Source organism: Stegodyphus dumicola, chromosome 6 (genome assembly GCF_044657685.1).
Source record: "Stegodyphus dumicola isolate Sdum_Otavi_A_Nest chromosome 6, ASM4465768v1".
Taxonomy (NCBI): Eukaryota; Metazoa; Arthropoda; class Arachnida; order Araneae; family Eresidae; genus Stegodyphus; species Stegodyphus dumicola.
In genome coordinates, this window is record NC_140773.1 from 56,729,887 (window position 1) to 56,754,410 (window position 24,524).

The 24,524-nt window shown below is 30.5% G+C and overlaps 1 protein-coding gene across 9 annotated transcripts in view; it reads left to right on the plus strand.

The window, feature by feature from the left end:
- The window catches only part of LOC118188395 (semaphorin-1A-like), a 905,788-nt gene that overhangs the window by 837,448 nt on the left and 43,816 nt on the right, over positions 1–24,524 (plus strand). For all 9 annotated transcript variants that reach the window (XM_035358817.2, XM_085818328.1, XM_085818327.1 and 6 more), the window contains 2 exons: positions 11,587–11,661; positions 20,837–20,901. In XM_035358817.2, coding sequence (XP_035214708.1) covers positions 11,587–11,661; positions 20,837–20,901 — 140 coding nt within the window. The remainder of the gene's footprint in view (positions 1–11,586; positions 11,662–20,836; positions 20,902–24,524) is intronic.

Below are 24,524 nucleotides of genomic sequence, written 5' to 3' on the forward strand. Positions count from 1 at the left end.
AAAAGCGATTGTTCGAATCGGTTCCAACGGTACGGGAATCGATTAATGACCCGATTAATCGATGAAACGCACGCCGAAAAGAGTATTGGAGGGAATTTCCAGTTTTCCCCAACGGGGAATCGAAGCAGAAGTTTAGGGTTTATTGCTGCCGACAGAGAGGGAATTCAGCTTGGCGAGAGGGAAATTTTCCGATAACTTTTTGGTTTTCCCGGTGATTAATTGCGAGAAGTCCGTGCGATCGTTAAGTTATTGATCTCAGAAAGATAGGACCGGCGACTTTGTTGTAATTGCACCAAACTGCGGATGGAGTGGCCATGTTCTTCTTAATAACTTGCTGATTAATATAATCGTAGTATTTAATTGCTATATATATGACTGGATAAGATTAAGTCGTGATAATCTTGGAAGTCAGAGATTTAATTTCAACCCCCTAATGCAAAACAGATGATTCTAATTGAAACAAAATATTTCATTATATTTCTGAGTTATGATAAATTTTACAAATGATACTTTATCGGGATCACACATCTAGGAGAGAGAATTGCGTTAATCTGAATTATTAATTTATTGAAAGCATGTAATCCTTCCTCAACGTGCTTAATTCTATGAATTTGTAATACGTATTTTGGGAGGAACGTTACGAGTTACATAATTTATATGACGAAATTTTGCCATCCCTGCCGGTCCTGACAGCTTGCAACAGACTAATATTCTGCCAGCGAAAATGGCTTAAACAGAAACATATCACTTCACTCATTACTCTTACCCTCCGTCACGAGAAATGACACTAATCTCACATTAATTTTAACCTCTGAGAGAAAATACAATGAGACCTACTTTCAAAATTCATTTCATCATCGTTTAATTGCTTTTAGCGTTTACTGGTATTCCAAAGAAATTTAATGAATCGTTCTTTACTCTTTTATTACAAAGATTTCATTTACGAAAATCTCAAAATGTTTAGAAATGTGTAATCACATATGGTAAAGAGGTATCACGTATAAAATCAATATCGATTTAATAATGGGATTAGTTTCTATTTTCATTTCGATGGTTGAAAGATGAATTATATTTGAATCTTCTTTTCCTTTGTTGTATAACCTCTATACAATAAGTGTTTTCGACACTCGTTTGACAAAGGATTAAAATGTTCATCTCCTGTCATTTCTTAGCAATACATGCTCTGGAATGACTGTATTCTATCAAACTCGGTCTTTTTTCTATTGTTCAATCGTATTTCTCATATTTGGAAAAGCAGGAAGCCATTAGACGTTTTGGAATAAGAAACGAAAGTAGTCAAGTGCAGCTATGCACACCATGCTATGCCTCAAAGCACAAATTTCTAGTTCTAGCTGGACGTACTCACTATTTACACCACAATCGTACACACAGGAAAGAAACATTTCTTACCATGTTCTTCTCTTGAATGGTGGCTTGAAGCCCACTAACTTCAACTGGTGAAGAGTCATCAACCACCACGTCTAGGCATCAAGGAATACAGGCTTTCTGGAGCAGAAACACAGTTCCGTCGATGAGATTCGTACCATGGATCGTGCAATGCTAGCTGATTGTATTAACTATTTACACTGCGAGAACGCGTACGGAGGTATTCGATAATTTCTAACACAGCTTCAAATCCTATATTTTTTGCCGTACTTTAAACTAATAAAATATATAAAAATACTTTGCGTTACGTGATTTTATTAGCAGTCTATGCAGGGGCGTAGCTAGAGTTTCTAGCGCCCGGGTACAACTGAAGAATTCGCACCCCTTTCTGTGTGTCAGAAATGGAAAATATTCCGTAGCATCAATTTGGCGCCCCTTGGATGCTGCACGCGGAGACAGATGTCCGCCCTTGGCCCACGCTAGCTACGCCACTGAGTCTATGGTAAATTAAACAAAAAGTGTTTTACTTGTGTGATTAAAAATTCCAGGTCGGCTAAACAACAATAGATTTTAAATTAAAATAATCAAATAGAAGTTTAGATCAATTAAACATAATAATTCTTATATATGCTACTACTGTATTATAATTCCTAGTATTCCATAAAATATTATCAAATCGCAATAAATTTTTTATCGGCGAACTGATTTTAACTAAATTTTCAAAGCAGTCCTCGCAAAGAGGTAATTCAATAAATGAGGATAGGTAGGATATAAGAAAATGGATCATGCTGCCTTTTTGCTTTCGAAAATTAAATTAATAACTCACTATCATAAATATTTACCGTATATATATGTAGTGTGTGTGTGTGTAGCCCTATCTGTAACATAAATTGAACAACTTGCTAAATAAAAAGTTTAGAACTGATAAAAAGTTTAGAACTGAAAGAATTAAATTTGAAGACTAATGAAAAGACGGTCCACATTATCTACTCAAATATTCCAATGATAAAAGACCTCTGAATTTGTCCCATCTCGAATAACTCGAAGATTTATAACCTTCCTCTTAAAAAGGAAAGGCCAGTGAAGAAACATCATCAAAACAGTAACTATGTTATTAAACTTAACCAAAGATTTCTCTCATTCCAAAAATGAACGCCCCATTCTACTACAAATACCGATTCGCTGAATACAATAGCTCTTTTCATGGTCTTCTGAAGCTTCCTAAGCACATAAAATAATTGAATCTATAGCTTCTAGGATACAAATTATTTCTATAACCTGTATTTCATACAGGTAATGTTATGCATTTATCAATGTTCTTTATTTTTATATATTAAATCACATATGTCATCTATGTTAAAGAAGAAATTAAACATATACTGAGCTGTATAACAAACAATTAGAGTAAAAGTTTTAAAACTAATTTCGGCTGTGTTCTTTGAGTTATAATTCTGTGGAACAAAAAACAGAAAATACTGCTTTGTAAATTAAATGAAATTCAAAATAATACGAAATAGTAAATTCTTTAGGTCGGCTTTCAACTTAAAACTGTTCAACTCATTTAAAACGAAACGCAAAGTGGTAAAAAAATTATTCGTATTAATTGTTGCTCCTAGTATCTGTGAAAGAACTGAATTTTTAAAATTCATGCATATCATTAAAGTAATTATAATTCTTTTCCTCGTAATTTTTAAGGTGTCAAACTTCGTTTTATATCATAAATTAATAATTGAAATAAATATGCATAATAACACGCTTCTAGTAATGATATATATATATAATCTCTTATAATAATATTTTTACCTCTCATAATGTAAAGCCGGACAATTCTGAGAAAATACTTACACATCAGAAAATAAATCCTCCTAGAATAAATACCAATGATTCAAAAATCTAAATAGAAATGTTGTTAACAAAAAGCAACAGAGAATAAAAGACATTGTGGAAGTTCCAGTGTTGCCAACTGAAACGAACTGTCTAAAAAATTAAATAAAAATGTTTGGGTCTCATTAGGTTACATGCTGTTATAAATTCTGAAAATATATCTGGATGAAGGAATAAAAAATCTAAATTCATTAGGACACATGCTACATTTGTAGCTTGTAAAATGCATGCAATTTTTAACATACTGAAAGAGTTCACAGTCTAAAAACTGCTCGTATTATTCGGATGTTGCATCTGCATGCATGTATAATGTAAATTTTACTGTATTTTAAGAAATTCCTTATATAGAACAATTTAAGGTCTACAAGAATTTCTGCAAAATTGAGGAAATTTATCCAATAACTTGATTAACTAAAAATAAGGTGAATAAAACCCTGACAAAAAATTTAAATTTAAATGAGTTAAGCTTCGTTAATTGCCCTTAAATGAACCCAATTATAAAGATTTTTTCGATCGATTAAATGCTACGAATGCTCTACCCTGTTACAGACACGAGGAAAATTGAGGAAAAAAATTTTGTTTTTTCTTTGTGGACATTTTTTTAAGCCATGCACAAATTCTGTCGTTTCTGTAACCTTTGGCAGTGCATTTTTTTCCGAACTTTTTCTAAATTTCGCTGACATTCATTATTTTATTCTAATTACTTGCCCAAAGGAATGTCATTGGAAAGTTGTACTAATTACCTTTGATGTACGAAAAGTTGGAAAAGTAGCAAGAAAAAAAAAGAATTCACATGCAGACCTTCCAAAGTAAATAAAAAAAATCGCCCCTGTTGGAACTGCAGATAAAGAACAGAGGTCTGTATAATCTCAACATAGAAATCTGGTTTCTGTTTTTGTTTTTATCCATAAATGAGCTTGGCTGACATTGATGATACTTTTTGCGGCAATGTGGTGTATGTCATTAAATTATCCGCAAATCATAACCCTGTTTTACAGTTAAAGATTTAGTCAAATCTAATTAATGAAAGTTAATAAATATACCTAGATAGTATATGGAGCATTAGCGAAGGTTTAAATCTGCTGATTTTAAATTTTTACGTGTGACAATTAGTAATATTTTCCACTTTATCAACAAAGTTATATCTGATTCACTGTACACAGAAATATATTTCCTAGGGAACCTTGACAGTTTGACAGGTCAAAGTAAAAGAACAAATCCAGTAAACACAATCGCATTTTAGTTTGTTTCATATAAAATAAATAACAGTTTTTCTTCAAATTTTGATGCACATTGATTACATACATAAATTTATTTTTCATGTTTTAGTATATGGCATGAATAATATCATCTTCGAATTGTTCAAAGTCGTTAATTTTAAGTGTTACATATTTTCCTTTTTAATAGTTTTAATGAATATTACACTGTGCGTGTAATGACATTCCGCTCAAAAGTTCCTTTCCCCATCAACGGGTAACAATACTCTTTCACCTAAATCACTTCTATCCCCCCTTCCCAAACCAACGGAGGAATTGTCCTTCCATCAACACGCATTTCGCCCTCGCCAAGATTGTTGTGCAATTTTCTGCTGGTTGAGACGCCCTCGGCTTAAATTCTTCCTATAAATTTATTTGCATTAAATATTCTTCATAACAATACAGCATAAATAACAGTATTTTATATCGTTATTATGCATTTTTCTACTATTAAATTCAATAAGCATGTACGACTGTCTAAAATTTTAATTTAATCGATAATTATCTACTTATTCCGCAGTTTAAATGGTATTTGCAGACAAGAAAATCACTTCTGATGTTAATGAATTTTTCGTGATATAGATAAATGAATAGTTTTCCATTCAGTTCTAAATAATTCCGGATGCAGCTGAATAGTTTCAGTGTTAAGGTAATTTATTGCTGCAACGCTATCCATCGTGTAACTCACGAACCATGATTTGAATTCATTGTAAAACCATGCATTTGTTATATTGGTTTTTAACATTAGGTTAAAAGTAAATCATTTTTTTTTTCTGAGCTACCAGAAATCCTTGAGTGACCAAAGTTACTTTACTATCGAAAGTTTGGTGGCTCTTGTTCTAGATATTACTTAGTATAGCCTGAACAGACAAACTTTTACTCAACATATTTCAGGGATAAAGAAGTAATACGATAATAATTGAGAAGATGGATTCGAATTTGATTCGATATTTAATTTAAAACGGAATTTTAATTAAAGCATCATATTTCTGATTAGGCTGATAACCTCTGAAGAAGAGCAAGTTTTGATTAATTGCTGAGACAAGAGAACTATCAGCACAGTAGAAGAGATATTTTCATGGAATTTGTTTAATGAAAATTGACGTCATATATATGGAAGACTTTGAGTAATGAGTGTTTTCATTAAGAAATTGCTTTGAATGTGCATATAAATTCTTCTAAAGTAAGGATTTTAAAGATATTACTGCTGTAAGCCCAGGCAGACGAACTGAAATTTTTAGCTTCCTAATTTATTTTTAAGAGTTTTAAATTATATTAGAGTATTCGTCTAGTAAAAAAAAGATTTTTTTCTCAATAAGTGACTAATTTTCGATATTCAAAAAAAGTTACATTTTACTAATCAAATAGTTCATTTTCCCTTTGAATAATTATTTAAAATATCCATTCCCGAAATGTTACTCTGCACGTATCCGATTCGGCATTAAAAAAAGAAATGATGCGAGCTAAATATAATGTCTTCTTATTACATGGAATTATGCATTGTTTTATGCATGTGGAAGTTTAATGTGTAAACCTTATGTTATTACACTTATTTAACAACTAACATAAGAGCTAACCAGTTGTGTTTTTACTCATAATCTAAAAATTTGTGTACTATATAAATAAATAAATGTTTAAATTAAGATTAAAGTTGTTACATTCAAAGTATTAAAATATTTATGCTGAAAAAAGCATGTTTCAGCTTTAAAAATCAAGCAATGTTTGAAAATGCATTTTCTAAGCTATGGCATGAAACTAAAAAAAAAATTAACTTTATTTAACATTTCAATAACTAGGCTTCTAAATAAACATAGTAGCTCTCAATATCGATAATATTTTGTTGCTTAATAATTTTTACTTAATAAATATGTTTTCACGTTTCATTTAATTCTCTATATTTCAGCTGGGATGACCGTGGTTTAAGTTTTTATTTAACTTGGGATGCTACTTATCAGCGTTATTATTAGTTCTGGCTCCATTATTTAAGAAGTGATTCCAGACATTTTTGCAAAAGAAAACAGTTAAAACTTAGAAATAAAATGGTACAGAATAATCGTTTGCGCGATACCTAACAATAAATTATTAATAGTACAATTTTTTCTGAAACTCATTTGTTTGTTCAAATATGTTTATTTACATGCAAGTCAAAGCTTAAAATCTATAAGATGTTGTTGCAGTTTATTCTCATTTTTATGAAGAAAACAATATTACAAAAATTTGCAATTTGTTTGTTTCTCCTAACGGATATTTTCTTAGTGTTTCTATAGAGTGAGAATGTAATGTGGATATAAAAGTAGCTTTCAAGTTTGTAACCAGGATAAAAATTCATTATAAGTTTTACTAAATATTATGCAAAAGTAATTTTAGTTGGTTAGGAAATTAAAATTATATCCGTGGTCTTAATAAAACAATAAATTTAACTAATTTTTTATAAAAGTTCATCATAATAATATGATATTAACTGAACCTCATAAGGAAATTTGATTTATAATGAGAACATGTGTATGTAATACATATATGTGCATACAGAAAGATAAGTAGGCAATTAAGTATAATGAGTAAAAGTTACCAGCAAAATTACAATAAAAAAGTACTTACAGGAAAAAATTATCAAATCACTAATATGTTCATATATTACAAAATGCATAGATAGTCTTATTTGCCACTATATATGTAACTGCAGAAATTTAAATGCCCAGTAATTAACCTGGACATTGCAGATAATTTTGTACTTATCCCATTGATTCGCGCTTTCCTTCATTATGCATTTTATGTTGCAATAATTACCAACATGATCGTTTCGGAACAAATGTTCCCTCGCTATCTGTTACTATTTTGGAGCGTTCATCAGTCGCGTGCGAGCAATCTTACTAATCTTCGCTTATCGTTGTTCCATTAATCCAATTAACTTAATTACTGGGTTAGGGAAAATCAAATTTGAACGTGGAAAATATTTGCTTTCACTCGCTAATGAGCAAAAGAGTTGATCTGAGGGAAAATGTGTGTTAAAATCTGCATGAGAATCCAATGTTCAAAACGAGGGGAAAAAACCCGCTGTTGCTCTTTCGCTTACCGTTATTATTTGAGAATTGTGTTCAAAAGTGAAATTAACAGGCTTTTAAGTGTAACAAGCGTTCTAACCATTAAAAAAATTGTTCACAGATATGTACAATTTTACCCTTTTTGGATGTTTTAGAAGTTAGTACCTTTAAATACATCATTTTGAAGTGCTAATGGCTTGCCTGTAACCTCGAAAGGAGTAGTTAAAAGAGTTTTAACGCCAGACATCATGTAGGTACTGCGCGTATTATCTCTGGAAAATTACGTTTTCTGGAAACCAAATATTTAGCTGATACTTTCACAGAAACGAATCTGCATTTTTTGCTGTTTTCGCAGCTGTCTAAGTTAGGTTTTTAAGTATGAATATTGCCCTTAGTGCCCATTGATATGGTTTGCGTCATATAATTGAAACATGAAGTGTAAGCACCTGCGGAACTGAATTTGCGAATGACAGCTGGATGAAAGATTTTAGAAGCTAATGCCATTTGCAAAATTACTTGAATATGGATTTGTAAAGCCAAAAGCAACTAATAAATTATGCTTTAAACAGTGAAAACGTTTCAAATTAAACTTAAATTGCCTCAGTCTTACTTCGAATATCTCAGTTTTATTAGACTGCCATTTCATCAAAGGACTTCAAGAATAGAATAGAACAAAAGACATCAGAAAACACCAGCTGCGTTTCATTCACTTTGATACTGCATTTTTACCTGATAACAAACTTATCTGCGAAATTACAAATACAATATGTAGAGTTGCACTCAGACGCAGTGTAAAGAAAATTTATATAAATGGTTCTTTATAAAATGATACTTATTTGGAAAATTTCCAATACTACATGAGCATTTTCTATTCATAAATATTTCTTTGTGAAAATAGGTGCGTTTGTTACCGCATGTACGGAACACAAAAAGTAAAATAAAAAACAAATGTATGGTTAATATACATTATGCTCCATATGTGGCCATTGAAATAGGTCTTCGTTAAACATCAGTTTGTTTTTCTGAATACCCCCTTTCCAAATTTACAATTTCAGTGCGTTTCTCTCCATATTTATAAATAAATATGTTTCTCTCCAAATTTATTATAAATAAAAGGTTTCTATCAGTTACTTCAGTGATATTTAAATGCATCCCATTTAAAATTATATTTATAATAAGAATACAAATAATAACTATTATAACTCGTTTGTTTAAATGCAAAGAACTAATTACTCGTTTTGTCAGCATTTAATATTTGTATGTTATACGAATAGATTACGATGTTTATTATGCTTTAGTAATAAAAATAATTCACTTTCTTTGTTTTCAAGCAATTACCGTAATGCAGTTCTCGGGATTTTAAATTAATAAGCATATTTTAGATAAGAAAATTTTAAACGTTTTGCAATTTTGTAAAACTTTTTTAGGACATTTCTTTTTTCGATGTTAAGTAAAAAATAAGAACTTTTCCTGAAAAATGGCGAAGACTGTTATCAAAGGAAATGTAGATTAAAAGTCTTTCAAAGTGCTCATATTTAAAAGGTTAAGGAATAAATGAGTCTTAAAAACTCGTAATTGCTTTCTATTGTTTACGTGCGTTAAGTACTTTTTATTATTTAATTAGGGTGAAAATCTTACCGTAATGACTCTTAACGACATAACGCATTAAATGTATTCCTGAGCTCACGTTCTCAGCTCTAATTAGCTTGGTTTAGGTTTCATTTCTTTGATAATATTTTTGAATTATTCTAGGAATTATTCACCATGAGCAACGATTATTGTCACACAGAAGCAGGGAATTTAATAATATATGAGTCTATTAAAACTGATGAAATACTATAAAAATCATAAATCTTACATATATTGATAATATCATAAGAAATAAAATATAAATATAAACAAAAGGTTTTAAAATTTGACGTTCGTTCGACTTGGTTTGTTAACATTTTTACCCTCTCGCTGAGCTTGAAGTCTACCAGTCTGCTATTACACTCACTCCTACTAACCTTTTTTATTGTTGCCGTTTGTTTCTTAGCTATATTAAGCATAAATTTCTTCGCACTTACGCCTTATACATTTGAACAGAAAAATAACAAAATTTTAAAAGTAGCATATCAGTATACGTTTAGAATTCTCAATGCAGAGTTAAATGTTGGCATACCTTTTTCTCTTTTTTCAGTCTTTTCTCAGTTCATCATATCGAAATCACGTTCTTAGCGCTTACGCCACATAAAATTCAATTAGCAAAAAAATCACAAAATATTTAAAAACAGTATATCTTTAGAATTTTCGTGACAGTCTCGCGCGCTGGAGATAAAATGTTTTCTTTCCGTAGAGTGTTGCCACTGTTCGTTTTGAAATTGCCGAGTTTGTTAATCAAAGACTCGTTAAAGTTTTACAAAATATAAATTAGATAATAAAACAACTTCGAAATTCAAAATCGGGCTTGCAGGTGCCCATGTTCGAGTGGAGGACTACGTTATTTAAAAATTGATGGCTCTAGATACCGTTGTTTTTTCACTATGCAAGGAAAATGCCTACATTCATGCAAAGTCTTCATTATTTAATTTCTTGAAATATAATGCAAGGCGATAATATTTGGTGGCAACAATTTGAGAAGTGATACTCCGTATAGAGTTTCAACGCAAAATGCCGTTTCGAAACTAATATCCCATTTGGGACTAACGTTCCTTTTAAGTTAAAAACTAAGTCTTATTTGGGGATGTATACTTCTTATGAGCAAGAGACCTTAAATTGAAAGAATTTATTTATATTATGATTCTTACATAATGCATATTACATTCATATTACAATCAGAATTATGATGTATGTTATATGTAATATAATATATGTAATTGATGCCTTTGCATATGTAATAGCAAAAATGAAAATGAAAAGCGTCTATCTAATAATATTCATACTATTCATACTGATATATAGTTCCTAAAGCCTGCCTCGTCTAGTCAATATCTGTTTTTATGCTAGTTATATCGAAATCCCAATGCGGAAATTATGCTCGAAAAACTTAAAGCAGGAACCTTTCAAGCGCTATTTGAGTTGTATCTGCTGTGTTCAACAGTTAAATTGTCGTCGGGTTATGAAAGGGGGAGGGGGACGAGTTACGGTAGGCGAAGCTTAAACATGAAAATTCATCAAATTTTTAAGCGCCTTGCTGATACGAAAACTGCTATTTCATTAATAACTAAAGTTTTTTTGGAATGTTGATTAATATGGAGCATAAAATAAATATTCATGTTACATTCTTCACAGTTTTTCTCTATATTCGATTTTTTTTTTACTTGTACGAAATACATAAGAGCCTAAATTTTATTAAAATATATAAATGTTCTAGTATTGAGAGAGAAAGAATTTGAGAATTTATGAAATTTCTGATTTTCATTTTTACCTTCTAAAGGTAATAAATTTCATGCAATTTTTATTTTTAAGCATTTATAGCATTCAACCCATTCTGATATATCAGAAGATTTTCTGCTCGCCCTTCTTGAAATTAGTAAACAGTCACTCAATGTAGTTAGATATTGAAACATTAAAGTATCATGTCCTGGAAAGTGACCAGTGTAGACATCTTGAACTTGTGTTATTAGTTTGCTTGGAGTAAACAAAAATGTTATTCAAAACTCATTGCATATGTTAATATTGTTATTGTTAATAACAACATTAACATATTATTATTGTACATTGTTAATAAATAGACATATTGATAACATAAGCATACTGCTAATAAATAGACATATTGATAATATAAGCATATTGCTAATAAATAGACATATTGTACTGACTATTTTACGTGTCATTCAGACATTTCAGGAGTTATTTTTGCTTCTGTCTTTAGTTTTAAAATAAATTAAAGTATCATTCTTCGTACAGATGTATTATATCTGAAATTATATACCACGAAAATCCAAAGTAATGTAAAAAGTTATTTTATGTTTGAATTGATGCATTTCTAGTTTTTTCTCTGCAAAAAGACTTACAATTATCCTTTAATTTCTTTTCAGTGCATGCGTCGCTCTCCGAGATCCGTACTGCGCCTGGGATATCAATGAAAGAACCTGCACCAGCTCCAAGAAAAGGTAAATGCTCATATTTGTGTCATAATTTGCTTAGTTATTTCTGAATTCTTTTATATGGAAAATATTAAGAATTAATCAAATAACACTTTAATTGAAATCCAGTGTTGAATCAGTTTTGTAAGGTTTGATGTAGTAGCTTTTCTTTTAATAATAATTTTAAATTTGATTAAAATTTATACATTTGAGTATAAATTTCCCTAGATTCTTAATTTTAATTTTGTTTAGACTTCGTTTTTTCCTCCATTGAATGAAACCCTCTATTTAGACTCGGTAAAAATAGGAAATAAAATGCAGTTCAAAATTTAACTCTATTATTATAAATATAAGCATTTAATTTCTTCCCTTTTACTTTATATTGTCAGGTTTTTCTCAAATTATTTAAGCGGTATTGGCAATCAGTGGTAAAGAAGTTGTTATATAGTTTCTATCATATTTAAATTCAAGAGTTGCATGCTCTGACTGCAATAATATATGGATAATTCCAGATTCTTAAGAAGTTCTGAATCCCGTACATATGTGTTAGATTGACTGGCTTTTAATCCGATGGGCAAAATCATTCTCTCTGGACGGAATCCAATGTGCGCATAGAGGAATACACATAGCACGTAGTTTTATAACTTTCAGCCATACACTTATATATATGATTTATTATAGAAGAGAGGTCTTCTTTAGCAACCACGAAATGTGATTTCAATCATCGTCAACAATACAGTATATAATGTTGTAACTGCCTGGAAAAATTATCTTTATCCGCATCACTTTCGAAAGATTTTTAATGAATATTTTCGTTTTAATTTAGAGGTTTTTGTGTTTTTTGGAAGAGGGTTTTTGTGTTATGAATGAAGCTCGGATATTTTTAGCCGCTATTTCTTTTAACTACTAATAAGTGTTTATTTTTAACGTTCTGATTCAACTGAGATATGAAAGATAGGTAAAAAGATAATGTTTCTCTTAAGAAGATGAAGTGTTTTTGAACGACATGCAACGAATAAAAAAATATGAATAGAAAATTTTTAAAGAATTTAATTATGAGGAACTTATTAAAATGTCTGGTTCATGAGTAATTGCAAAATTTTTGTAGAAAAACCTCTTTCAATGTTTCTCTGAAGACTTATTTTTACATCTTTCCACAATGCTGTTTCGCAAAGGAACTAAAAACAATGGTACAAAACCTTTATAAAAATTTCGAAATTGAGTAGTATTGGATTTTAACAAACTTATTCTTACTGTGCTTCAAAATATCTCCACTTGAGCTATTTTAGAATTATTCATGAAGTATCAGAATTCTTTCGCTTCGTTATTTTTGTCAGGCTAGAATTTTTTGCCTTAAACATGATCTCCATAAGCGTCAAATTCTCGACAAAACAATCCTCAATTTATTTCTAAATCTTTCAAAGCTTTTCTGTAGCCAATCCATCAAACTTCGCTTCATTTTTACAATGACGATTCTTTTGCTACTAAATTTTCATGCAATAATTTTCTTATTTTTTGCCTTCCTTTGTATTCCTAAAATTCGTCCATAGTTGTGTTCAATAATAATGCACCGTGAATTCTTAGGGATAACGTTTTCTCTCATTATGCATAAAAATCAGCGCAAAATAAAGAAAGAGAAGAAAACAAATTAAATTGCAACGTAATTACAACGTAATTACAAATTAATCTGAAATTTACAACGTACACCTGGAAAAGGGAATTCTCAAAATTTTGTAAATGCCTCTATATATTCGCCATTAAATTTGCAGCAAAATAAAAGCATTTTTTTTAATTTCAAAAATTTAAAAGTTATAATTTTTTTGAAAATTTCAAACTCCATGCATTATTTCCGGAACAATTTTGAGCTAAATATTAACTATTAACGCACTAGTTTAAGAATGAATCTCCTGTACATTTAAGATATAAATCATAGAATGTGATATATGAAATACGCTGTTCGAAATGGCAAAAGAAAATGACGGAAAAAAATTGTCATGTTATTTAATTTTAAATTAATGTCACGCGTATTTATTTAATGAAGCGAAGACTTAGCTAAGACGTAACTGTATGTTTATTTGTCTAGAGTGCTTACCCAAGACGGTTGCAACAAACGTTTTCCTCGAGTGACTGCATTTTTTATTTTGTCAGGATGCTAAAGCTCTTACTGAAACAATAAACACTTCACACATATTTTCCTGCAAAAAGTTCGAAAAGAAATTTCAGAAGGAAAAAGAAAACTTTTGATGACTTGTATATTATCTTAAAGGGATAATAAACTTCTGTTTCAAAGCACAGACAGTAATATGAACGTATGTGTAAGTTAAAAGCGTTTCATTTTTAATGATGAATTTGCACTTCTCTTTATAAGGTTATATTTATTCCTTTAAGATGTTCTTCCTAAAATCCTTGATTTCTGACTGTCGTTCTGCATAAACTGCTTAAGAGAGACGGGTTTCCTAAAATGTCAAGGACACGTCTGGACCACTCTAACATTTTCTCTCAAAATAAATAATCTGTAATCTTCAGACCTGTGGTCTTGCTATGGATTTTTTTTCAGCTAACCGAGCAAAAAAAAAAAAAAAAAAAAAAAAACCTTAATGGCAGACGTCAAGAGATTATGCAAAATGCTGGAATAACATTTGTTTTATTTTGCTGTTTTTAAATCATCCCTATCACAAGGACACAATGACGAAATACTGGTTTTAAGATAATGACTGGATTGATTGGTAAAATAAAATTTGGTTTTTAAATTCGCTTTCCTAACTAGCTTGGGAAATTCCCTGCTTTTTGTGGCTTGTCGTAACCAAATAAATAGTTTTTAGTTTCTGCTTCATGTATGAAATAAAAATATGTTTTCTTTTAAACTTTGATAAAATATGCAGTTATATATTGATGTAACGTGTGAAGCTAATTGCAAGGTAAATACATCTGTAAATTATGCTGAAAAAAGAGTTTCTGAGATTGTTTTTAATAAATATGCCGTATTTTTAGGCACTGGAATTCTTTCTTTAAAAAATATTTGGCAAACACTTTGGTTACAATCCTGATTATGAATTTACTTTAGGTTAAATTTTTGGATTATGAATTTTTTTAAAGATAGCACATTTGACTAGTTTGTTTTCAATTTGACAATAAAAGATCCTCTAAATTCTATGTATAAGGTATTTTCTCCCTCCTTCCAGTCGAATCCTGCGAACGGGCTGGCTGCTAGGGCGTTTTCGTGCTTTTCCCCATGTGTAACGTGTATACGAGCCAGTTTCCCTTAGAACGTCCTCCACGAAGGCATCCCTACCATTAGGCAGATTTTCATATCTCCTGCTTCAAAAATAACCTAATGACTCTACAGTAGCAGCGCTCGAACTAAAAACGGTGGTGGGCAATAATTCATCTCGACCAGGATTTGGCGACTGGTTTACCTAATCCCCCATCGCCCTTTAAAAGGGGGTGTATATAAGGCATTTGCTCCCTTCTTCCAGCATACCTTCGTGGTGTAATCATAGCACATTTGGCATGTATTCGAGAGGTCCAGGTTCGAGTCCCGACGAGCGCATTGAACATTTCTCACATTTCCCGCTTCAAAAATAACCTAATGACTAATATGTAATAAAAAGCATATTTGCTTTATCGAATAGTGTAGACTTTATCCATCTTTTAAACGTTATGTAGCAGAGTTATCAAGATATTAATGAAGTTTTGGTGACACCATTATTTTAAGTACTAGACTTTCAGTTAATATGTAATTTTTAATATTTTATATTGAATAGAGTAAAAAAATCTGGCGAGTATTAATCTATATTTAAGATAAAAAAATTCTAATGTTAAATTCGTTATTATAAAACATTATTAGCTTTTTATGGATCGATTCGCATTCAATAAATCCCTGAAATACGCTAACAAATGATAATTTTATCTATTTCATGTTATTGCGTATCTCTCAAATTTGTTAAAAAACAGATGATCGATAATAGCTAAAAAGTGCATATCGTAAGTGCTAATTCTACTTAGAAGAAATCAGTCCTATTGAAGATTTGATCCAATAAAGCTGTTATTCAGAAGACGAGATTAGTTCATATTCAGCATTCTGTTTCTTAAAATATTGATATAAGTACACATTTATAGTTCTGTGAGCTAAAATCAATCACTCTGTTGATATCTGTATAGTATCTGTTGAGAATCATTTGCATAATCATCCTCAACAAATCTGTTGAAGACAACTATACAACAACATCGAAACAGTCATACTCAACAAATGGTTCTTTCGATTGAAAAATGAACCTGAAATAGAACATCAGTATCGTTAATTTATTACATAATTTGAAATAGATATGTTTGTTTGTTGTTTACCTAAAGATATTCGTCCACTCCAGTCTTCTATGCATTATAATCTCTTCGAACGAATCATCATCGAGGCATTTAATCTTTTCAATACGCTGATTTGGTGTCCTAGCAAAATATAAAATACTGCCACTGAAATAATTTAGGGAAATGACTGTTACAAGCCCCGTACGCAAGCGATCTAGTGATCTGTATCTGGAATAATTAAGTCTTTTTTTATTCCTATATTAATTGAGTGCACAAGTCTCCATATAGAGTTAATTATGGATACTTGTCTTTTGTTACTATCTGGTTTTGTCATTTTAATTACTTGTTTTTAAATATAAATTTTTATGTTTTGTGCCTTTAATATGTGGAGGACTATATCTTAAATTCCATAACTGTTTAGCATTTCAAATGTTACCCCAAATTCTGCATGTAAAGCTGAGATTGTAATTTCTCTTTAAATTATTCTTTTTTATTTTTGAAATTTTATTAATTTCACCTGTCTTATATTGCCTTAGATATGTGAAGTTCTTCGATTTTCAGCTTTCTTATTGCAATTTTCAAAAATGCATTTATATAGATTGTTAAGGTTTTACATAACAGTAAATCATTGCCTGAGTTAGGGGATGGGTCGGTAAATCTGCTGACGAACAGCTAACTCATTACGATATTTTTTTATTATTTTCTTCCTCAACATGTGCAGTTTGGGAAATATGTTGTCTTCATAATCCTTTCTCCGTTAAGTGCCCATTTCGTGAAAAAAATATTGATCTTTTGGAAATTAGTCTGAAAAAGAGTATTAATGCATCGATTTCTTCACCATTATCGATAGAACTCAACTCGTAAAGATTACCTGCTCTGTACAGTCGCAAAAGAGTGCAAGAAAAAGAGAAAAAAATATGTCCGTGCACAGTTGTTAAATAATTGCTTCTTATCGTGTTTCTTAAGTGGCACAGCAAGATTATCTCCAAAATACAGCGGGAAATCGAAATCGAAAACTGATATGTTATGTTAGATACTCTTTTTATGGGAGGAAATAATGTATGATAAAAAGCATCCCAAGACTGTTTTTAGCACCATTTTTTAGTAAAAAAGGAAGAGCTGGACTTCATTTAAATGTAACTATGGATTTTTGATTCATTGGAAGATTGCTTGCCTTGTTATAACGTTGTCGTTCATAGTGATGTCATTTTTTTTACAATATTGGAAAAGCTTTTCGTCTTTTATCATGAAAAACGTAAACATAAATTTTCGCCAAGGAAAGGTTCATTTAGTTTTGAGGTTTTACTTGTTTTTTAATTAAGAAGGACTGTAGGTTTGGCAACAACGAGCTTAAAGTTAAGTTTTTGAGGTTTTTAATATCACTTCTATTTGGATTTTGAATTTATCGGTAAGACTATAAGGTAATTTGGATAATTTCGAAGACGACACAGAATGTTTTTATGGAAAAAATTCAATATAAAAACAAATGAAGGATTAGCAATGGCAGTTTAATAAAATGGGTGGGGAAAATATTGGTTTCTCTAACCTAAGTATTTTTATTTTAAAATTAAATAACAATATGTCGAATGCGATACTATTATCTATCTTTTAAAATTTACCGAATTTAAAAATTGCCGATTTATTTATTGTTTTACGATAGACTGGGAAAGGGTTTTGTTAGTAGAACTGATTAATAATGATTGTTATAATGTCAATAACCAATGTCAGGTTATTACTTTTAAGCTACCCCACCCACGAAGCTTCAAGTAAATTTCATGAAAGATTTACTAAATTTTAAGTTTTGGTGATGACATGCCAGTTCTGTAGTTTTCCAATTAAAATTTTCCAATATTAATATTTCCTACAGAGTTTGAAAGCATTCCTGTTTTGGAACGATTAACAAAGAAATCAATTTTTAGTAATGCCTTTAATGACGGATTTTCTAATAAAAATTAATTCGTGTATACGTTACCGAAAGCGAGTTTGAAAATAGTCCGCCATTTTTTCTAAAGCTCGGAAACAATCTATAATTATTATTATATTTTACGGAAATGATGTCGTTAAGGCAATTAAAGGTAATTTAATTTTGTTTCGCACCAAAGGATATTAAAATATTACTTTATGTCTGTATCTTTGAGTCTTAAAAGTATCTCCCAGATCATTTATCACAAGTTTGCAATTCGAGAAATTAACATATTTCAAATATGTAAATTTTTTCATACACTTTCATTAGCGTTTACAAAGTTTTTTTATATTTGAAAGATAAATTTCGGATTTTTCAGCAATATATGAATTCACAGCTTCGAATGGTTTCTGCGCTAACCTAATTTAGATATATTCTACGTCTTTTATTCTTCACAAAAAACTTCCAACATGATTTTAAAAAATGTTTGGGGGTCAAGAAAAACTACGAAGAAAATAAATTCACGATCAATCAAGCAGAAACTGTATATAGGATGTGTGAGAACAACAGGTGGGTAGTGTTGGAAAACTATATTTGCAACTGCTACATATTCTTTAAACCGTATGTTAGGCGTATTTGTCGGAAATATAATTTATTACAAACTACATTGGCAAAACATTAGTCATCTCTATGCTTGGCAATTGATGTATACCGATGTTCCAACCGTTCACCAGTTAGTCGTAAGACAAGCTGTTTAATTTTCCTGTTACTGCCAAACAGGTGTAACTGCTGATTTATCAGTAAGAAGAATTTTTTTCAGTCTTGTACATTTTAAGGTTTATATTCCTTACACAGCCGCCCAGACGGTACAGTAGCCTTACTGCGATACCGAAGGGCACGGATTTAAATCCCGGAGAAGGCATAGGTGTAAAATTGTCTGTTCCATCATAAGAGGTAGGTTCCTCCACAGTAAAAAGACCACCACTTCTGGCCTTAGTAGTGGCCAAAGCCGTTATAGGCAAGTCATTGGAAAAAAAAATATTCCTTACACATAATTTTCTCTTTTTTCAATAAGAATTATTTGAAGTCGTTTTTTTTTTTTTTTGTTTTTTTTTGTTTGTTTGTTTCGGGGGGAGGTGCTACAGTCCTTTTAAATCACGATTTTGACATTTGTTTCTTTCATCTTCGTTTCGTAAGGTCCATAACACTGCATTTTTTTTCATATTGAAATATATGTGATCCTCAGGGCCCATTTTGATATATTTGCTGTTAATCTTTGCTAATGTAAATTGATTGTTAAATATTGTTCTTCAATTTTTGAAGTTATTTAAGGTATTTGGGCAAATACGGTTTCTGTTCTGTCCATTTTAAATAGTATTTAGTGTCTTAAGTTTAAAATTCACAAAACTCTCTCGAATTTCGAGGCATTTATGTATTTGTGAACTGCTTATCAATTTTTGATGAAGTTGCCACTCGTGCTTTTCTATTAGTACTTTGTATGGTATTTCCTCCCTCCTTTCCGTATGCCTTTGTGGTGTAACTGGAACCATACTGGACTTGCATTCGGGAAGTCCAGGGTTCGAGTCCCAGGGAGGGCAATGACCATTATTTTACGTCTCCTAATAAAAAAATAAAATAAAAAAAAAAACTAACGACTCTACAAGTTAATTCTTTTTTTTCTTGCATCTAAAGCAAAAAGTAAAAATAAAGGACAGTATTAAAGTTTCTAAAATGAAATATTCAAGGAAAATGTCTCACGAGTTTAGAAAGTCTCTAAATAGAAATCTTAGCTTTACTCAGTTAGCTTTAATTCAGAATCAGATGCATACTCTCAATTTCTTTTTAGTTTTTTTTAAATACCGGTCTGGCTTTTCATGTCATCATGTAAAACCATACAAAATTTCCCATTTCAAACAAGCTAATTTATTTCGATAATAAAGCCTTCATTATCTGGGAATAATTTTTAAATAAAAAAAATATATCCAGCGTGAAAATAAATATCTTTAAAATTCAGAACGTGTTTAAAGCCTGTGGGCGCTAATATACGTTGTAAAGAAAGTTAAGTTTAAACTTGTAACTACAGCTTGTTTAATCTTTCTGTATTTCGGAAGAATTTTCATCTTTCCGCTTACCTAAATAAAAGCGCAGATAAAAGCTAAGTCTTAAATATAAATGTTATTGTAACTATATCTTTACAGGCAAATAATACTTACTTCCCGCATTTTAAAAATACCAATGCTTAAATATGTACAAGACAGCAAACAGCTTCAATGTGTGACGATTCGGCTTCTGCTGCTTGGATTTCTAGGCCTACGGTCCGGTAAATTCAAGAATTCATTCACCGAAACTAGATCGGCAGTCACGTAAACGGCTCAGGAAAAATAGTGCTTTCTGACGGTGCTAAAGCTCTTCTTAAATTACATATTCGTTTGTTATTTAAACTCCAACTAGTTTGCATAATGGTGAAAGCTGACAAAAGAAATAGAAGTTACCGGGAAAAATTATGATTAAAAAATGTGATGATTATAATAAACCTTATAAAACTGCATCATGACTTTTACAAAATGTTTTTTTCCAGTGGCAGGCTCTAGCCGTTTGTAGGCGTTGACCACTACTAAAGCCTACCAGATGTTTCATAACCAAATAAAGGAAATCAGCTATCTCATTTCTTTGAAAACAAAATTTTCGATTTCAGGATTGACAAAATTTTCGAGTAACATATCAACTTTCCTTTGTTTAGTTAATGAAACATGGTAAACATAGCAACAAAAACATACTTTTATTAATTTAAAATGCTAAAATGGTCTTATACCCCCATCGAAAAAAAAAAAAAAAAATGAAAGCAACATGAATGAGATACTCTCTGGTGTCCAGTTTATTGCATTCAGAAAATGTTACTCTTTTTTTTTGTGTGTGTGTGTGTGAAACGTATTTTTGAATCGAAATGAAACGATCGCGGTGAAATTACCTTATAATGGAGTGTCTTATCTTTTTCAGGATTGGCAAGAAAGATAAGTTCGTGCAGAACGTCGCTAATGGATGGGACACCCGTTGCCCTGAAGGTTAGTCTATTGTTACCATGGTAACAAAGCTCTGCCTATTTCCTTCTTTTCTTTTTTTCTCCCCCTTAGTTTTCTCCTCAATGATAAAAATCTTAACCCTTTTTTTATAATTCTTCTTGAGATTTTCTAATGTTTGTTCAAATAGAATACAGATTTATTTTTTACAATTATAGTATAATGTATTTAATACCTGTTATAAATATGGTATCCTTATTTATTTTTCGTATTTAAGAAATGAAATATTTATGAAAATTGTACTGAATAGCAACAAATTGATATCATGTAAAGCTTCAGATTATTTTTCTTTGTATTCAATTATATTTATGTAACTGAATGTATTGAATCTAAGGTCATATGTATTTTTAAATTAGTTTAAATGTATAGAGAAAAGTATGTAAGTGAATTTGGTTGGTTAAAGATGATAAGATAATTTTACGAGATACCGTCGGTAAGGGAATAAATTGCATTGATACATATAGCAAATATAAAGTTTGTCTTCTTCGGCAGATCATTAAAATGGAACGTGTACAGAATGTTTTAGATAAAACAGTTACAGGCTTTATTTTCATAAGTTAGAATCTCAGACACATACTTCGAACAATGTAATTCTATAAAATAAGATCTATACTTACAGAAAAGTCAGTTTCTTTATAAGCCTATGTTCCTCTAGTGAAGCGGTCGTCAATCCTTAGAACTTCACGGGCCACTACATATATAGTTTTATATTCGGCGGACCACTAATATGAATTCAAAAACACCCTTAAATCAAACCTTAAAAACAACATATTAATACCAAAAACAATATTCAACTTTCCAATACCTGTAATTCTAATTTTCATTTGTTAATATAATTTTCGAACCATTTGGTGTTCAGCAGCATGCCTTTATGAAAATTCAGAATACGCCCCTGAGTAGGAGTAACAATTAAAACACTATTAACATCTCACTGATACACATATTTCGTTCACATTAAAAATTATATGAAAAGTACAAAAATATTACCTTCTTGTACAGAAAGCTTCATATTTCCATATCACTGAAAAGGAACTTCACGAAAATCAAGAACAAACCGGCAAGCGAAAAGCAGCATCAATAAACTGAAAGTGTTATGCTGCCAATTTTTAATTATTGTAAACATAATAATCATCGTTTAGTCAGCAATGGCGCCATCGATCAACAGTTAAACAAAGCAAAAATGGAAACTTCCAGTGATGCAATTATAAGCAAGAATGCAGATGGTCCTCATAAAAATTCATAAAAATTGCCTATTAACAGGGAGACAAACTGTGTTATTAACGACTATAATAGCATATATTTGTAATTCAAAAGAAAAGAGAATTTCATTTCGCGCTATTATTGATAACAGCATCATATGAGTGGGTGCCAACTCTCACTTTCAAATGTCGCTAGATACACCTGAAAAAGTAGCTAAGAGTCGCTAAATTCAGAGTGGTCCGTGGACCACCGGTTGGCGAACGCTGTTCTAGTGCGAAAGGTCCAGTAAATATGGTATCATTAATTTTTTTTAAAAAAAGTTTATTTTTAAATTTTTTTTCTGAATTCGAACAGTAAGTTAAAATTCATCTTTTCAGCATGACTTGAAAGTGACGTAAGTCAGTGAATTCGTTTTTAAGTAACTCTGCGAATTTTGCTAAAATTTGCTTTTAGCCTATTAAAACTTATTAACATTTTACTAATCAATCGGAATTATTTGTTGCGTAACGAATATAATAAAATGCATTTATTTTATTTTGCAGATCCTTTCCATCCAGAGTAAATAAATCGTTTTCATAAAATTGTCTATCGTATACTGACAAATGTTGAAAACGAGAAACAATGCAGTGAGATGCATATATGTGCGATTAATGTTTTTTAAAAAAAATCAACTTTCTCTTCATCCTGTTTGGACAAGGTAGCTTTGTAGGGTTCCTCATTCCTTTCTGTCCAAGATGAACGTCAAGGAATCTAGTGAAATATGAAGCGACTTATCGCTTAATTCAAACATCTAAAGATGTAGACTCGAGAAGGGTCTACATCTTTAGATACCCTTTTATTCACTCACATAAGAATAACAGTCGGCCCATTCTCGGGCTTACAGGATACCTCTGCTCGGACTTTAACTCAGAATAAGAAATAAAAACCTAAACTATGATTAATTAAACGAGACTTAGCTGAAGTTAAACACAATTATCTAACGTAGTTGGCCCTTAATTTAAACTAGCCGGCAAATATCAAAAAGCACGTAAAATACGGTCGAGCGTAACAGCGTCAAGATCGACTTAGCCCAAAGACAAACACGCGCTACTAAGGATTCCTAGCACTCTGTACTGAAGTTAGTTGAACCTTCCTTAAATACTTCTTCTAACTGATTTGCATTCAACGCAAGTCTAAAACCTCCTTCTGGTAGGGAGTTGTAAGTGGAAACAAAATTAATAGAAAAGGGTTTTGAAATTAAAATAACTGTTATCAAATTAAAATATACCTTACAAAAATTTCCAGTTAATTATTAACCCTATATTTCTATCAAAACATTCACTTTGATGGAACGTTTGATGAACTTTTGCCAACGTTTTTGAAGATGCTAAAAACAGTCTTGGAACACATTCTTCGAAATATCGTTCAGACGATTAGTTTTATTTTTTCGCATCGAATGTCATGAAAAATAAATTATTTCATTTGTATTTATTGTGTAAGATGTAATTAAGTTTTTATTAAATTGTAATTATTTCTTTTTATTGCAAAGAATCAGTGTAAAGTACTGCTTAACGTACAGAAGTTGTAAATTATCGTACAATACTTCCAAGCATAATCCTATTACATTTAAGAAACATAGTTGATGCAACACAGCAATCTATATAAGATAAAATGTGTCTCCCTGTGTTTAGTTTAGTATTTATTTTTAGATGGGAATGAGATTTTTCTAACAAAAATTGTTTATTAATTTTTATAGTTTTTATAGTTTTATAATAAGCTAAGAATAGTTGTTAAAATTAAAGTAAAAAAATTAGTTAATTAATTTTAATTTCAAAAGCGCAAAGGCTTTTTATGTTATAATTAGATGCAAGATTTATGTTCGTTACTTATGTTATTGCAAGTTACAATTAAAGATTATTTTTAAATTGCCGCTTAACACAGTAATTACATTCCGTTATGTTTCTGGCTTGTAATCATTAATCTTTCACATAAAGAATATTTCTTATCTTATAACAGAAAAAAAATGAATCAATAAAATTACAATAATGAAACATAAAAGAGGCTTTAAATTTCATTCCTTTATCTTTTTTGTAATTCTATAATTTATACAGAAATGCTTTATCATAATGTTAAGATTTTTATCTTTTTATAAAGCTAAATAAAGTCTGTTGTTTTCGCCAGAAGCTCTTTTTAAAAAATTGTAGATATATTTAATCTTTGCTTAAATTTTATTATAATTTGTGATAAAAGCATATAAAAGTTTCGGAAAATAAGTTATAAAAAGATGTATTGTTGAGTAAGTTTTGTTATTCATATATCCTAGTAAGATGAAAAAGTTACCGTTAAGATTTTAAAAAAGTGTTTTTATTGCTAGGTAAAGCACAGTAGATTGTGAAATTCTGAAAATTAACTTCCATTATTTTAGATTT